The following is an 18,110-nucleotide window of genomic DNA, read 5'->3' as shown; positions in this document are numbered from 1 at the left end:
ATGGTTTGGGATTTCAATTTCTGTTCCCTTAGAGAAAATTAACTAAAATGGTAATATCTTAACCTTTGCACTGCCAGCACTTGGAGGGAATTCCAGTCTCCCTCAGCTGGCGATTTTCTAAAGTTTACAGATCACACACTGTGGGCGGGATTTCAATTCCAGGGTTGGGGTCCCGACATTGCATTCATTTCCGGGTCCTGACCCCGCACCGCATCAGCAACACACATGTGTTGCAATTTTAATGTGGTAAGTACTTAATTGGCCTGCAGTCGTGTTCACTGCCCAATTAACAGTGGTGGATGTGGGAAGGAGGCGGGATACAGTCAGCAGTGGGCCCAATTTAAAGGGGCCATTCATCTCACTAATGGAAAGAGAAACTGAGCAGAGGGCAGAGAGGGCCCTGTGCTAGGGCAGCCAGCCACCCTCCACCACCCCCCCAACCATCTTTCGGACACCTCACTGGAGATGCTGCTGGAGGCGGTGAATGAACAGAGAAACATCCTGCTCCCTGCCAGGCTTGTCAAGAAGACATGGCTGGAGGTGGCTCATGAGGCCAGCAGCAGAGGAGTGGTGAGGAGGAACTGGGTCCAGTGCAGGAAACATTTCAATGACCTGCTTAGGTCTGGCAAATTGAGTCCAAAGATAGACCCAGATGGCATGTCTCCTGGTCAGCAGTCACACGAATGCAAAAGAGAGGGTCTTCATAATGGCCCATAGGGTTCTCCAAACTATAGGAAAGATGTGTGCTCAGCAGCATTGATGACCCATAAGCAGAGGTCAGAATCTAAGTGCTGTTGGACAGAAGGTTGGAGTGCAGTCTGCAACATCTTATGCGAATGAAAAGTGGCAAGTGGTGAGGGAGAGAGGAGTAGCCCTAATGGCATCTTTCTTCACCTTGCAGGCCAAACAGGAGATGAATGCCAGGGAGAGTGAAAAGGCACATCTGGATGGTGGGGTGCCCCAGCTCATGTCAATAACACATTTTGAGGAGCTGGCCCTTGATCTGACCAGAGTGGCAAGCCACAGGGACATTGGAGATGGAGAAATGGGAGTCCATCATAGACAGAGTGAAAGGATCTCACCGGCTCCAGGTTTAGGGGACGCATGGCAATCTTCCCCATGCAATGAGCTGTCAATGCATAAGCTGCCATCTCCTTATATTAACTAGTGGAAGTATCTGTTGACTGTCCCGATCTCTCAGCACCATCTTCTCTTATGTCTCCCACAGGGCCAGCTGCAGAGGGGCAGGAGTCCACACAATGCCAACAAGTTCTTGAGGATTCAGAGGAGGATTAGACCTCAGAGCCTGCACCATCACATCTTTCGTGCGCTCCCTCCACCAGCGCAGATACTCGCACCTCAGTGAGTCCTCGCACCTTATTAGAGAATGTGGCAGAGAGTGAAGTGCACATCACACCAGAGCAGAAGGATACGGGGGAGGTAAAGTCGAGTGTGGCCAATCCCCTCAGAGGATGGAGGACACACACAGTTCTGCTCAGATGCTGGAGATACAGGCCGGAATTTTACATGGCGGCAGTGGCCCCACTCACTGGCGGAAAAGTTGGGGATGAACCCGCCTCCGCCAGGCCTGAATGCCATGCAGCAATTTTACATGGTCCAGGCCCTTAATTGGGCTGCGCTTGTCCTCTTTTATGAATCCATGCTTGTCCAAGTAGCTGTAATGTTCTCCTGGTTTATTCTCTCTTAAAAGTCTTACAACCAATGTTAAACTGACTGACCTGTAATTACCAGGTTTATCCTTCTCCCCTTTTTTGAACAATGGTGTAACATATGCAATCCCCCAGTCCTCTGCAATCACTCATTTATCTAAGGAGGATTGGAAGATTGTGGCCAAAACCTCCACAAGTTCTACTCTTACTTCTCTCAGCAACCCATGATGTAGCCCATCCAGACTGGGTGACTTATCCACTTTCCCTCTTATGTTAGCTGCCAATCTATTCTTTATTTGAACCCAACTATTCCCTAGTCTGCTCTCATGAGCATTAAGTCCAGCTCAAAGAGCCATGTGCACAAACCTGTGATCACCCAGTGCCGACCAAAGACAGTGAAAGTAGATAGACTTCTGCAGTACTTCAAGGACAGTTTCTACAAAGCTAGAATGTAGATTCTTCTGCACCCATGAGGTCTATAAGCAGAGGGACCCGTCCACTGCGCCCCCACAAAGCCACCCCGCCCACACCCCTTCCCAAAGTTGCTACCCCCAGAATGCCCTTTTCAAGAGTGCGGAGCTATGTCAGATAATTTTCCTGACTCTGTACAACTGGTTGCTTGTAAATGAGGGCCTTTGCTCAGCCTTCCATTTTCAATGGAACCTCTATTCTGTTTGCACCTCCTCCCTGTTGTGTTTTGGACCCTGTAAACTGTCCCCTAAAGAAATGACAACAAGCTCGTTAAGTGGCTTAACTGGCCAGTTAGTGATTTCAGGCAGGTTGGCTCCTCCGGCTCTGGGTGGAGCCTTTTAAAATTCGAGCATGCTGGTCTTTGCTCCGGAAACCAGCACGCTGACCAGAGGGGCAGGTTTAAGTGACCGCCCGCCCCCATTCCTGCCTTCGCATTGAAATGAAAATCCCACCCTGTGACACTGAAAGAAACCATACTGTCACAGGAATGAAGGTATTCAAATGTCATTAAATGCTGAATTATATCATTAATGATAAACTATTAAATAAATACTTGAAATCTAACTTTGAATGATACTGACCAATTTATTTCAATTCATAATCACTTTCATTTTGTCTCCTTTCCCTTTTAATCCTGACCCATCAATTTTCTCCCATTTCCTCAAAGCACTGATTTCTTTGCTAAGATTCAATTCCACAGTTGCTATTTCCTGTCCAGGGTTTTGCCCTAGAAGCCATTATTCATGTGTGAACCTTAACTGTCTGAACATTATACCCAATCCCAATGCTACCTTCATCCGCTATTGACTTGTGCACTTGCAGCAGGGGTTACTGAATTAAGGATCAGAAAGAGGAACCTCTCCCCTCTCCCTTCTTAACTCAGGACAATTTTAAATATAATTTGTGCCATGACCAAAGAAGTACACTATACTAGAGGGAAGAGCTTTGATGGACCAAATAACCTTTTTGTAGCCTTTACTTACATTCTCATAACTGGTGCATGCACACAAATACCTTTCTTGAAATTCTCATGGAAAAATATGTCATGTAAAAAGAACAAAGAAAGAACATAAGAAACAGGAGCAGAATTGGACCAAATGGCCCCTTGGGCCTGCTCTGCTATTCAATATGATCATGGCTAATCTTCTGCCTCAACTTCACTTTTCCGCCCGCTCCCCATATCCCTTGATTTCCTGAGAAACCAAAAATCTGGCTATCTCAGCCTTAAATATATTCAACAACGGAGCACCCACAACCCTCTGGGGTAGAGAATTCCAAAGATTCACAACCCTTTGAGTGAAGAAATTTCACCTCATCTCAGTCCTAAATGATCAGCCCCTTATCTTGAGACTATGCCCCTGTGTTCTAGATTCCCCAGCCAGGGGAAACAACCTCTTAGTGTCTACCCTGTCAAGTTGTTTCAGAATCTTGTAAGTTTCAATGAGATCATCTCTCATTCTTCTAAACTCCAGAGAATATAGGCCCAATTTACTCTCGTAGCCTCTCATTATAGGATAACCCTCTCATCCCAGGGACCTATCTAGTAAACCTTTGCTGTATTGCCTCCAATGCAAGTATATTCTTCCTAAATATGGAGCCAAAACTGCACACAGTATTCCAGGTATAGTTTCACCAAAGCCCTGTAAAATTGTAGCAAGATTTCCTTATTTTCGTACTCCAATCCCCTTGCAATAAAGACCAACATGCGAATTGCCTTCCAAATTACTTGCTGTACCTGCATGGTAACTTTCTATGTTCCTTGTACGAGTACACCCAAGTCTTTCTGAACATCAACATCAAGAAATTTCACACCTTTAAAAAAAAATTCTGCTCTTCTGTTCTTACTTCCAAAATGAATAACCTCACACTTCCCCATATTATACTCCATCTGCCATCTTGTTGCCCATTCAATTAACCTGCCAATTTCTTTTTGTAGTTTCTTTGTGTCCTCCTCACATCTTACATTTCCACTTAGCTTTGTATTATCAACAAACTTAGATACATTACTCTAAGTCTCTTCGTCTAAGTCATCAAAATAGATTGTAAATAGCTGAAGCCCCAGCACTGATCCTTGCCACACTCCACTAGTTACAGCCTGCCAACTTGAAAATGCCCCATTTATCCCTACTCTCTGCTTCTTGTCCGTTAACCAGTCTAGAATCCATGCTAATATAATACCCCCAACTCCATGAGCCCTTATCTTGCATATTAATCTTTTGTTTGGCGCCTTATCGAATGCCTTTTGGAAATCCAAATATACTACATCCACTGGTTCCCCTTTATCTACCCTACTAGTTGCATGATCAAAAAACTCTAATAAATTTGTCAAACATGATTTCCGTTTCACAAAATCATGTTGATGCTGTCTGATCATACTATGATTTCCTAAGTGCATTGTTAAGATTTCCTTAATAATAGATTTCAGTATTTTCCCAATAACTGGTGTCAGGTTAAGTGGCCTGTAGCTTCCTGTTTTCTCTCTCCCTCCTTTCTTGAATACCAGTGTTACATTTGCTAACTTTCAATCTGCTGGAACCATTCTAGAATATATTGAGTCAAATTGGAAACATTTATCCAAATCCAATAGTAAACAGGTATAACCCACTAGGATTTTCACCACATTGTACAGAATATAATTGGATATAATTCTAAAGAAGTTTCAGAATTGTTTTATAGTTTAGTTACAGCAACCTAGATAAGTTGGCAAAGGGTCTATCATCTCTATATTATGAAAAATGCACAATACCTTGGAGCAAACACTATTCAACAGCAAGGAGAGAAAATGTAAATAAGCTAATTAGATTTAAGTTATCAAACAGTATTTCAAGAGAAAGAAGTAATGACTTCTTCCTGCCAGTAACTACCTCAAAGATTTCAATTCCCACCAACCCTTCCCTTCCACCCTCCCACCCCCCACCCCAACCATCTTCAAAAGTTTAAATACACAGGAGGTTTACTCCTGAGATTGTGTCTACCTGAAAGTCGTCTTGGCACATCAGCAGTGATTGCAGGAAGCCCTGTGGCACGGGCGGAAGAGAGAGGGGTTGTGGAATGTATGGAAGGTGAAGTCATCTGACTCAGATAGGGTGGGTAGGACTGATCATATGACCACGGTGGTGACGACTGGGCCTGCCTGGGGTCTGTAAACAGAGGAATCAGTCAATCCTTTTTTCTCTTCTGTTACCTTGCCAGAAAAGAGTCTCTATCACTTTTGTAGGCCTTAGTCTGCATTCAAATCTACTAAACATCAGTCTTATAAAGCACTCTCTTCCCTTGAAAAGCTTACAAAATTGAACCTGAATTTTCTTTAAAAAACTATTACATTGTAAAGGAAGATGTTAAACAAATATCTATTATCTTTTGCTCTCAGTATGTCACAGCTCTGGCATACTTCTTTCCAAAGTAGTCTATCTTTTAATTAAATTGATAAAACCATTATCTGAAAATATTAAACAAATATTGTATACTTTTGCAAAAATGCCCTGACTGTTTTCAGAAGCATGCTGCATGTATCGGACACTGTAATTACAAGTTGTGGCCACTGAACACAATAACAGCTTGCATTTATATTACGCCTTTTGGTCATGAAATGCCCCAAAGAGCTTAACAGGGGCGTTATCTAAAAAAATTTGAACCCTAGTTTCTAGCTTGTAAATAGACACAAAAAGGGCATCTTTCCAAATCTCTAGTGTTTCTATTACAGGAATTAGTTTTATCTGTGTGAATGACCAAGCAGATGTGGAAGTTTTATCACAACACATACTATACATTTCAGAATAACAAGTTCAAGGAAGCAGAGGATTGCTTGTATTCATGAGTAACAGCTGTAAAACCAGTGGCTAAATTCTCACACTGCAACCTACTACAGCTTCCCCATTTTGTTTTAGTTTGCCATTGCAAAGGAATCACAAAGGACAACAAGGTAAGTGACAGGAACCCAGCAAATTAAAAAGGAGCCAAAATATCTTGGCAAGAATACCGGCATATTAAGTGTCCTCAACTGTCTAACAATGTCTTCGACAGTGCTCAATACCGAGCAACAAATCAATCAGTCAATCTCGCTCACATAAGTTTCTACTGAATCCTCTGCATAAGCTGGTAGTTAATGGACTCAGTACTTAATATCAATGAAATATAATGTAGCCAACCTTCCTGAAATGCCCTGGAGTCTCCAGGAATTAATCTCTAAGACATTTGTGCAAGCAACCCAGAAGAAAAATCATAGGAATATTAAAAAATTGTATAATTTACATTTTTGTTTATTAGTTATAAAATATTTCATTGTTTAACGGGGGTGGGGGGGGGGGGCGGGGGTGGGTAGAGGTGGGAGGTCATGTGATGAAACTTTCAGGAGTCCAACACCCAAGCATCCAACCAGATTTACCAACCCTATTGAAATATAGGTTAAAATACGAACTCTTCTACATACGTGGAAGGGTAATGCATAGGATCTTTCTTTTTGCCACGGCTCAGAGATTTTTTAATGGCTATCAATAAACAGATTTAAAGGTGCGCATTCCATAGCTGCCTTTGTTCAGTATGCCATCAGACAGCTTAGATACAAAAATCTTTTCTTGTTCTATTTGAAGCTTACACCATTTAAACACTAAACACGTAGAGCTACTGAAGAGTCAGCAGTGACCCTATAGAGTACTTCCAGCTGACTATGAACAAGCGAATTCCAAAATTTCTCTCAGAGCATCTGTTCTCAAGAGTAGCTCATAGCTACAAGAGAGATTCTGAAAAATAATGCCAGTGGAACCCAACTGTAGACTGGGAGACATAGCCCTGTATAGTACAACTACATTGTACTGTTTAGAAACAACACTTTAAATTCTAACCTCACCAATATCACTAGTGTTAGTTGTTGAGTCATTTTAATTCTTTAAAGGTATGAGGTTGGACTCCAAGGCTTGATAGCAAAGCTATCAAGAGATAAACACAGAAGTTATTTTGCATAACCCAAGGAGCAAAATTGTAACAAAAAACACTGCAGCTCTGTTACCCTCAGAATCATAGGGCAGATTCTCCTCTGCAATTACACTGACTCCCCGGCACTTACTGAAGCAGGTGTGGGAGATAACTTGGACGAGGAGCTATTTTGCTGGTTTCTTGTAACCGATACAACTGCTTTAATTTTCCATGGAAGTGATGTTGGATATTCATTGCGAAGACGTTTTGCAATGGAATGCAAATGATGGGAAAACGTCGTACAACATATTTCCCATCATTTGCGCCACAGCAAAATTTGGTACTCGGAGCAGAAATGTATGAGCGAAGCAAAGGGGCGAAGGAGATGTAAACTTTAAACAGTTGCTTTGCCTGGTGCAATTGATTCAAGAGTGATCATATACACTAGGCTAGATGGGAAGTTTAACACCTTTTTATTACATATTTTATTGGGGTCTTCTGCCTGGATTACCAGCCATGCTACCCTGCAGAAGACACCACATTCATTTTCGTCTCCATCATCCAAGGTGGACAGCCCAGCAGCTGCAGAAACATTGCTATGAACTTATCAAAAGCATAAACATGACCCCAACCTCGGTTACTGGTCGCCATTAGGGCAGAGACTTGTAGCAGGCGAAAGTTACACAACCACTGAAATTGTATGTTGATCGGACCCAGAGAAAAATCTGCCCCCGCATTTGCAAAAATTGGATAACTTAGCTTTAAAATGTTGCATTTAGTCTTGCAGTCTGTGCTCCTGCAGCAAACTGGTAAACAATGCTCTGCTAGACGAGTGTGTGGGTGTGAGACTGTTCAGTCCAAAGAAGCAGTATTTTTATAATGACCATGCACAATCTCACAATATGTAAAACAGTTCCTGTGTGGATCAGCTGCAACAAGTAAGAAGGGTGGTGCCCTATCCTTGTATGCAAATAACGTCTTGCATCAGTACATTTAAGCACATCCACTTCCTACATTCTCTGAAGACCAGGGTTTTTTCTTCTAAGTAACATTTAACCCTTTCCTATCCAAAGTCCTTGAACTCGTTAATAAAAGCAAAATACTGCAGATGCTGGAAATCTGAAATAAAAACAAGAAATACTGGAAATACTCAGGAGGTCTGGCAGCATCTGTGGACAGAGAAGCAGAGTTAACGTTTCAGGTCAGTGACCCTTCATCATAACCAATGAACGTGTTGTCACCTCCCAAATGCATGTCCACCTTTCCCAGAACTCCTTGTTTCAATCCCTCCAATCAAGGTTTCCACCATGCAATAGTATTGAAACAATCCTCATCAAAGTCACAAATGGCATCTTACGTGACTGTGACAAAGGTAAACTATCTCTCCTTGTCCTTTTCAACCTATCTGCAGCCTTTGTCATAGTTGACCACATTGCTTCCAAAGCCTCTCCACTGTTGTTCAGCTGGGTGGGATTCTTTTACCTGATTCCATTCTTATCTATATAATCCTAGCCAGATGGCAATGGCTTCTCTTCCAGCTCCAGCACTGTTACCTCTGTTTTCCTCCAAGGATCTATCCCTGGGCCCCTCCTATTTCTTAGCTACATACTGCCCCTCAGGGACATCATCCAAAAGCATAGCTTTAGCTTTTACATGTATACCGACAACACCCACCTCTACCTCACCACCACTTCTCTCGACTCCTTCACTGATGCTTTCTCTCGACTCCTTCACTGATGCTACATTATCAGACTGCTTATCTGACATCCAGTACTGGATGAGCAGACATTCCCTCCAATTAAATATTAGCAAGATTGAAGCCATTGCTTTCAGCCCCTGCTTCAAACTCTGTTCTCTGAGATTAAACCAGACTGTTCGTAACCTTGGTGTCATATTTGACCTCAAAATGAGCTTCCAATCACATATTTGTGCCATCACTAAGACCGCCTATTTCCATCTCACCTGACTGCCCCTGCCTCAGCTCATCTGCTGCTGAGACACTCATTTATGCATTCATTACCTAAAACTTGACTATTCCAATGCACTCCTGGCTGTTCTCCCACATTCTACCCTCCGTAAACTTGAGGTCATCCAAAACTCTGCTGCCTATGTCTTAACTCACACCAAATCCCGATCTCCTATCACCCTGTGCTCGCTGACCTACATTGGCTCCAAATCCCTCCATAGCCTCGCCTCTCCCTATCTCTGTAATCCTCTCCATCCCCACAACCCTCTGAGATATCTGTGCTCCTGTAATTCTGGTTGTCTGAGCATCCTCGATATTAATCGCTCCACTATTAGTGGCCACATCCTCAGTTGCCTAGGCCCTAAGCTCTGGAATACCCTCTCTGCACCTCTCCACCTCTCTATCTCGCTTTCCTCCTTTAAGACGCTCCTTAAAACCTACGTCTTTGACCAAGCTTTTGGTCACCTGACCTAATATTTCTTTATGTGGCTTGGTGTCATACTTTGTTTTATTATGCCCCTGTGAAGCACTTTGGGACCTTTTATTATGTTAAACATAAGTTGTTTACATTAGGCACCAAAGTAACACTCTTGCTTTTCCTTGCCCAAAAGGATACATTTTTTTTTTACCCACCTTGGAGGGTCACGAACCAGCAGACACAGATTAAAAATAATTGGCAAAAAAGCCAGAGGAGAGATGAGGAGAAATTTACTTATCAGAGAGTTGTTATGATCTGGATTGCACTGCCTGAAAGGGTGGTGGAAGCAGATTCAATAGTAACTTTCAAAAGGGAATTGGATCTCTATTAAAAATGGAAGAATTTGCTGTGGTATGGGAAATGGGAAAAGGAGTGGGACCTACTGGTAGCTCCTTCAGAGAGCTGGCACAGGTGCGATGGGTCAAATGGCATCCTTCTGTGCTGTATGATTCTATGATTCTAACTTACTTTTGCGGCCCTCTTCTGGTCCTGCTCGCCTGTGGCATTGACCTTGTGACACAAAGTAAAAATAATGTTGGGGCCTGACTAATGTTATCAGGCCCAACATTTTAAATCTGAATGAGGCACTTGTACGCCTATGACTTGAGCCTCATATGCTGCCTGAAATGCACCTGTTAAAATGGCATGGGGGCGCAAGTACAGCGTGGATCCAGTGAGTAACACACCACTGATATTATAACCCCGGCATATGCTCTGCTCTCAGTGGGTGTGAGGGTAAGGAATGAGGCAGTTAAAATAGGGGTTAACTTTGTAGCCAAAACAAACATGTGCACATATTGGGATAAGCATTGGGCTATTTGGCTGGTAATAGCTAAAGCCTGTATCCTTTTAATCTTTTCACTACTGAGTTTTCTTGGCAACTACTCAACTGTGCAAATAGTTCCTTTATATTAAACACAGAAAATGGTTATCTGAAAAAAATGTGATATTAGCAGGAGGTAAAAATTAAGAAGAAACCTTTATTTGTTACATTAATACAAAAAAAATTGCTATTTTCTTTCTGATGGTAAATGTTATCGCAGCCCTGCAAGTGAGAACACATTCCAATCTAATGCTGCACTGCAATATAGAAAAGTTTTTCTAATGCTGATGTTTTACACCAGGCGAGAAGTGTGATATTATTCCATTGTTCATGTTACTGTGAATGTAACCCTAGCCAGATTTGGCTTTATTTTTAATGAGTTGCTTTGTTTAGGTTTCAGTCTAGGCTTGATTCTTATCCAGTATATGATCATAATAAGAACATTTGGGAAGGTATATGTTGGACCTCAGTTTGGTTTGAATTGAATTAAAAGGCGAATGACACTTCTGTGGTCGGGAGTACTATAACAGGAAAGTGCAATTTTTTTGCACATCCTTTTTGTTTGGTCAATGTACTTTCTGTTGCATCTTGTTATGAAGGAAACAAATTGTCATTTATATCTTGGCCTGCCAGATGCTGACAGATCTGAGACAAGACTTGCAGGTGTAGTTGGCGTCTCCTTATTTTGCAAGAAGTGAAATGCTGCCAGCTCCGATTTAACTATCAATTACTTCAATAATCAGCCACGTACAGTGTTTAACAGCTTTGCATTTATATGCACTTGAGCAATTGAATTTATATAGAAGTGAAATCGTTTCTTTTAATTGCACAGTGCCTACAAAGGAATGCATCTAAATAAAATTTGTTTTTTGTGTCATTGCTGTGCATGATGTCTTTTTTTCCTTCCATATTTCCTGGGACCTCCATTATTTTTCAGTTACATCTTCCCTCAACCATCTGTTCCTACAAGTTCTCTCCTTGAGGTAGAAAGGAGGGTGAATGGCAAACATCTTGATGACTTGGGTGTTAATGCCTTTCTGAAGTCAGTTGGTAGGAAAATCTTATAACAGTTTCCTACTTTTGAAAAGCCACCAAAGAGAGCTAATGAGATACTCGGTACCTGTGGCTAGAGTCATCATCTAAAGCTGAGCCTGAATTCCACTATGACAGCATTTTGAGGGAAGCATTCAAACTGCTAACAGAATATCTATCAGTTCACTGGATCCTCTCTGACATTTTTGGCTGTGTGTGGAAGTAAAATAAAAATAATCTATATTGATGTTCATGTTATAAAAAGTAATCTAATTACATAAATTTAGGTTTATAAAGATGAAATAAATATCCAGACCATGATTCTTGCAATATGTCATCAGACATTATGTCATTAGGGCGGCACAGTGGCGCAGTGGTTAGCACCGCAGCCTCACAGCTCCAGGGACCCGGGTTCGATTCCGGGTACTGCCTGTGTGGAGTTTGCAAGTTCTCCCTGTGTCTGCGTGGGTTTCCTCCCACAAGCCAAAAGACTTGCAGGTTGATAGGTAAATTGGTCATTATAAATTGTCACTAGTATAGGTAGATGGTAGGGAAATATAGGGACAGGTGGGGATGTTTGGTAGGAATATGGGATTAGTGTAGGATTAGTATAAATGGGTGGTTGATGTTCGGCACAGACTCGGTGGGCCGAAGGGCCTGTTTCAGTGCTGTATCTCTAATCTAATCAGAACAAAAAGTGAGGTCTGTCAGAAGAATTTAAAACAATTTAAAAGCTTGCACTTAGAGAGAATTGGGATTTGCATTCCCATTGGGGAAATTGTATAAAACCCAATGTAAAACAGGTGTAAATCAGCTAAACTATCTGGAAACTACTGTGCAGCCTGGACTGTTCAGCAGCAGTTTGGGGGATGATGGTGATGATGATGACAATAAGGAGGGGAAGAAATAGTAGACAATTTGCTTTTAGCTGTTACACATCACAAAATAGATTATGTTCAGGTGCCCGAACTTGGCAAAGAGCAAAAACTATGTAAACAATCAATTTAAGTTAGTTGGGAGAGCTTCTCAAGTGTTGTCAGTCAGTCCCTTATCTCTAGCTCGCTCACTGATCATTGTTATCATTTTCTAGTTGCGGTTTTCTCTTCTCATCTGCTTTGGTTTCTTTAAATAAGAAACATACTTTTACTAAGTAGGGCTGAAGGAGGTAAGTAAGGCTGTGGTGTCAAAGGGAGACTTTATTCTGCAGAAGAACACATTAATGACGACATATGCCATGATGCCTCTTGCAGTAAATGCTGCCTGAGTCTCCTTTGCTCTATGCTGTGGTCCTCCTCCTCTTCAAAGAGAATGCCCAAAGTGAATGCCCTACCTTCTACTGAGAAACCCTGACTGGGGGAAGAGGTGGGGAGGGCTTATCTGAAAATCTGCCAGTAGTTTGACCCTATGAGAAAACAGTGAGATGCAAGTGTAGGTGTCTGTAGGCTGAATAGCAAAACAATGCTTAGAAAGCATTATCTAGCTGCAAAGAAACCTCTATTCAAGCTCTCCAGATTCTTCACTTCTGGGAGCTGTTATTACTTCATAAATCTCAGTCAAAGTTACCCAGACTGCATATACAGTACAAACCCAGGAAAGCTGCAGCTGTGGCAACCGGCTTTCACTGCGATATATGCAAATAAGGCCAGCACGGAATCGGCAGGTGAATTTTGAGAAGGCTCAAATAGCACAAAGAAAGGTGTACCAGTTGAGGAAAGAACTTCCAATTGATTTTTTTCTCTAAATTCTTACATGCTTTTTACACCATCACTGTGCCACTCCATGGTACCATCACGCAACCACCACACCCCCCGCCCCCCCACCCGCCAACCCCCGGTTTACACTGCAGCATGCCTACAAATAGCAGGAGCCAAGTTCCAAGCCACAGCTGACTGCTACTGTCGTTGGATATGTCATCCCTATGTTGTAAAGTAGGACTGCATCTGTCACTCTGCTGACCAAATCCCAATGCGTCCAATGAGTCATTGCTACTTGGATATGCCTGAGCCTTCAGAAACAGAAGTAATGGAATTTTGCTGGGTGCTACCAATCAGGCTATACTAGCTGATCAGCCTGGCATGCCTTCTCTCATGAAGTGCTACTGAAATCATGGTGTACTGTAATTTTGGTGCTTCCAAGGAAGTATCTAACATTACAATCGTCAGGCATTTATATATCTTCATGGTGCATTAGGGTCTGCCGTTTCAAGTTTCCTTTGGGAAGAGAAACCACCCTCAGCACTAATAATCTGCAAACGTCCACATTTGCCTGTAGCTACAAATGTGCAAGTATTGGTGAGTGGGCACAGCATCTCTCATGTAGCCTGAACTGCCTCCAGCATTCGGTGGGTCCACCTATCCTTCCAAACATGTCATATTTGGGGATTCTCACTGGGCAAACCCTTAGTACTAGTAACAGAGCTGGGAAAAGTGCCCCTAATATTCCAAAAATGTCAGACCAGCTTTCTGTATAGCTGCAGTGGTACTTTCTTGCTTTTATATTCTAAAATTCTTTCGATGAAATCCAGCACCCCATTAACCTCTCAGCCGAGCCAATGGTTAGAGCTCTGCCATTTATATTAGTTACCTTGGGTAAGCAAGGAAGAGCATCAACCAGTGTTTCCCCGGTTGATCCCTCACGAATGGCATCGACCAGAAGCTGGTGTATGAGCATTAGGTAAACTCAGTTAGTAGCTCTTTTGCCTATGAGTCAAAGGGTTACTAGTTCCAGTCCCATTTCAGTACTTGACCCTATATCCTAGACAGAGATCTGTGCAGTACTGAGGGAATGCTGCATTGCTGGAGGTGTTGTTCTTTGGATAAGAAATTAAATTAAATAACCTGACAGCACTGGTGAGTCAGATGGATGTTAAAGCTCCCGCAACACTACTCAAAGAAAAACTGGGAACTCTGTCTTAGTATCCTGCATTCTGCCGTCAACCAACAAGAACCGATTAACCGGTCATTCATCTGTTCTGTTGGTGGGACCTTGCTGAGCGACTGCCATGTGTGCCTACACAACAGTGACTGCACAATAAAACTCATTCTGTGAAGCACATTGAGATGTTTTTCTATGTTAAAGGTTCTTTATAAATGTAAATTGTTGTTCTTGAAGCACTTTGACGGTTTGTGAGAGATATGATACGACGCTATGTAATGAGAGAGCACAAATATAAGATGATCATAAACAGAATTAAAGGAGGGGTTAGAAAAAAAGTTACACAGGAAGTGGTTAGAATGTGGAAATATCTGGCACAATCCATTTTGAATCTATTATTTTCTTAGGTTGGAAAAGAGAAATATGAGAGGGTATATGAGGAGTGAGCATGAGAGTAGGATTAGACTAGCAGAAGGACACTGCCACAGACTTTATAGGCAAATGGTCTGTTTCTATGCTGTAATGTTATTTCTTTGATTTGGACTCAGTGCCATAAACCCATGGTTTACTAGCTCTCTTGTCTTGTACATGAAGAATGGCCACGGAGGATTACCAGTACCCTTGAAGGAACTGTACTCCAGCATGGGTCAACACCTTCAGGAGAAGAAACAGAAGATTGACTGGGGTAATAAGTCATTAAATAAATGCATATGGATAATGGTGGATGCACAATGAAGAAGACTACAACATAATCCATCCTGTTATAATTGCATGAATTGCAATCAGTATAGAGGGGAGTAGTTGGAATACAAAAGACGTAAACAGGACATTTTTTTTAAGTATTAGGCTCATCAGATATTCTGCTATCAACAATTGAATACACATGGTAAATGTCTATTCAGAAGCATTCAAGGTAAGTATACAGGCACTAACCTACTAGTAATGAAAAGAGCTTTAGTTATTGTTTCGAATATCACACCTCAAGGAGCAACCCACAAGGAGCAATCTACATACCTGCAATCTGAGATGTAGCCTGAGGACTGAAAGGAGCTGGTGCAGGATTGAGAGAAGGACGCGGACTCTGTGTTGAGGCACCCACTCTCATTGCAGTTTGGCGAAGGCGTTCCAATTCACTCAGACGTTCTGAGAATAATCCAACTTTGGGCTGATCTTCAGGCTTCTGTCTGTGTCCTGGTTAGAAGAGAACAAAATGGCAATCTACAAAAATTCTCTTGTATCCACTTACGTAGTTAAAATGTAGACTATACATTTTTTCTGCTGAAAGATGAATTTATTATAATTTTAGTCTTGAAAAGGGCAATCCCATCATATTGGAAAGGCCAAAGAGATAAGCAAGTATAGTAACTGTTGAGTACTGCCCAAGAAAGGGGTGAGGCCAAGAGCGGAATGGTAGGAAAGGACGAGGCCGAGTGTGGAGCAATAGATAAAGAGCTGTCTATGAGTGGCACAGGAAAGAAAATCACAAAGGAGGAGCGGCGGGGGTAAATTAGGGGTAAATATTTAATTTAATCTACCTACTACTTAAATTAGATGAAGTAGTTAGTCAAAAAACTAAAAAAAAGCTAAGTTGATGAAATACATAAACTTTAATAAATAAAACAAGGTTATCTAGGAATGGCAGTGCAGGTAGTCTGTCTCAACTGCAGCATATGGCAGCCTGTGGACAGCATCACAATCCCGGACAACCACATCTGCCGTAAGAGGGGGGATCCTTGCCGCCGCTGGGAGGATCGGGCCGGACCCTTCCAGCGTCAAACTCTGTGGCGGGCCTCTGCCGGAACAATCTTTTGGCCTCCCCTCCCCTCCCCTCCACGGAGCCCAATGTCGGGGGCTCAAAATCCAGCTCTACGACTCTATGAAAAGTAATGAATCCAGAGCAACATGACAATAGGCACAAAGGGAATTCAGGTTTCCTAGGCATGGCAATGGTAAACTATATTGGCAGATATATTTTACATTATCCAAAATAAAATCAACTTAGTTCTACTGTTGTTCATCACTAGCCTTTGACATGGCTGCATTAATAACTAAATATGTCAAACAATTAAGTACGTATATTCTGTTGCTAAAATTTTATTCATGTTTCTTTTTGTGGTTATACCATATATAGACTGAGCAAAATTTGAAGCTTCATGGACAAGCGTGTTCCTGATTACTGCAATGAATGAAGCAACCCATTAGACAAGGACCACTGCAATTTCAAACATTTCCGCTTTGTCCTGCTGTTAGTAAAAACTTTGACATTTCCTTGAGGGAAACATAAACTAAATTCTCTTCAATACATACAAGGAAGTTTTTGGCTGGACTGGATAGATTTCATAAAATACAACATTGGTTCAGTGCTCTGTGACATTTTATAAAGTTAATCTCTGTCATATTAATAAAATTATATTTTGAACTGCGATACTTCAACTGGTTGTAAAACTGAGCAAATTGGAATCATCCACTGGCAGTAACAGGGTCAGCTGTGGCTATCATTATTATTCAAAGATTCTGAAGTAGTTTTGCATGCAAACAGAGTTAGTCACGCAGATCTTTTCTTTCAGCATCCCGATCACAGTCAAGTACACATACCCTAACTCTGATGAAAGAGAAGAAAAAAACAAACACTAGCAATAAAAACAACAGCCTACAGGTGCATTAGCTGTTTGATTTTTGTATAAATACAATGGAAGGAATGAAAGTAAAAAGAAGCCAGTCACTTTGTACAGTTTGGGCTTGCCCATCAGGCCTGAACAGGCTGTTTTTAATGGAAGTAAAGTAAATATCTAACAGTAGAAAAAAAAAGTTGCTTGAGCTGGCTGATTGCCAATTGGCAGGAGACAACAATTAGCTCAGCCTACTAAACCTAGCCCGATAGATACAGGAGCGAAAGAAGAATGCATTGAACTTACAAGACATTCCTGAAGTGTTCATAAAGATCTTTGTTTAAGTTAATAAATACAGAAATGGATTTGGATTTATTTCAGGATTAAACATTTTGAATAAAAAAAACTTAAAAAGGAGAGGCAGTCACTGTGTTACAGCTATGTGTGCAGTGAATTTTTTCATGGTTACTAGGAATAGAAACCAATACTCAAGCAATGATCACATTACATCTTTTTTTAAAAACAGAGATGAGGAACATAAAATGTTCCTGCCTATTTATGTCTGCATCACTAGATCTGTAATAGTGTCAAATAATCAGCACATTGAGCAAAGAGAATTGATTTGAAATCTCAATGCAGGTAATACATCTAAACCTCATGTTTAAATTAAAATAAATTGTAATTCTGTACAAATAGCTCTGCAGACGTAAAACATAATTGTAATAGTGATGGGAACAGCAGCAGCTGCTGTTACGAAAGTTTAAGTTAACAAGCATGTGTCTGCATTTATTGACTGATTATATGTAATATGGACAGTTCATATATGATGTGTGACGGCAATGAAAGCCTCTTATGGGATTTGTGTACGACAAGAACGAGGCAAGGAAGATCTGTGCTCCATTGGAATTACTGTTGTGTTCGGTTCTGGTGTCCATATGAAAAAAAGGATTTAGAAGCATTGGAGATAGTGCAAAGAAGATTTACAAGGATGATACCAGAACTGAGGGAGAACAACTATAAGGAAAGATAGGCTCCACAAAAGAGAAGGTTGAAAGGCAACCTGAGAGAGGTCTTTAAAATTCTGAAGGCATTTGACAGAGTAGACATAAAGATGTTTTCACTTGTGGGAAAGGCCAAAACTAGGTACCTTAAATAAAAAATAGTTACTAATAAATCCAATGGGGAAATCAGGAGAATGTCTCTATTTAGACATCAACAACAGCAACAATTGATATTCATATAGCACCTTTAATCGAATAAAACATGCCAAGGTACT

General features: G+C 41.4%; 1 protein-coding gene across 6 annotated transcripts in view; it reads right to left on the bottom strand.

Moving 5' to 3' along the window:
• The window catches only part of LOC137358450 (runt-related transcription factor 2-like), a 232,455-nt gene that overhangs the window by 31,201 nt on the left and 183,144 nt on the right, over positions 1–18,110 (bottom strand). For 2 of the 6 annotated variants that reach the window (XM_068024417.1, XM_068024422.1), the window contains 2 exons: positions 15,240–15,416; positions 5,117–5,281 (listed from right to left, as the gene is read on the bottom strand). In XM_068024417.1, coding sequence (XP_067880518.1) covers positions 5,117–5,281; positions 15,240–15,416 — 342 coding nt within the window. The remainder of the gene's footprint in view (positions 1–5,116; positions 5,282–15,239; positions 15,417–18,110) is intronic. The other 4 variants (XM_068024423.1, XM_068024426.1, XM_068024424.1 and 1 more) reach the window with 2 other exon arrangements.

Source organism: Heterodontus francisci, chromosome 3 (genome assembly GCF_036365525.1).
Source record: "Heterodontus francisci isolate sHetFra1 chromosome 3, sHetFra1.hap1, whole genome shotgun sequence".
Lineage (NCBI taxonomy): Eukaryota > Metazoa > Chordata > Chondrichthyes > Heterodontiformes > Heterodontidae > Heterodontus > Heterodontus francisci.
This window is presented reverse-complemented; position numbering and strand designations above follow the sequence as displayed.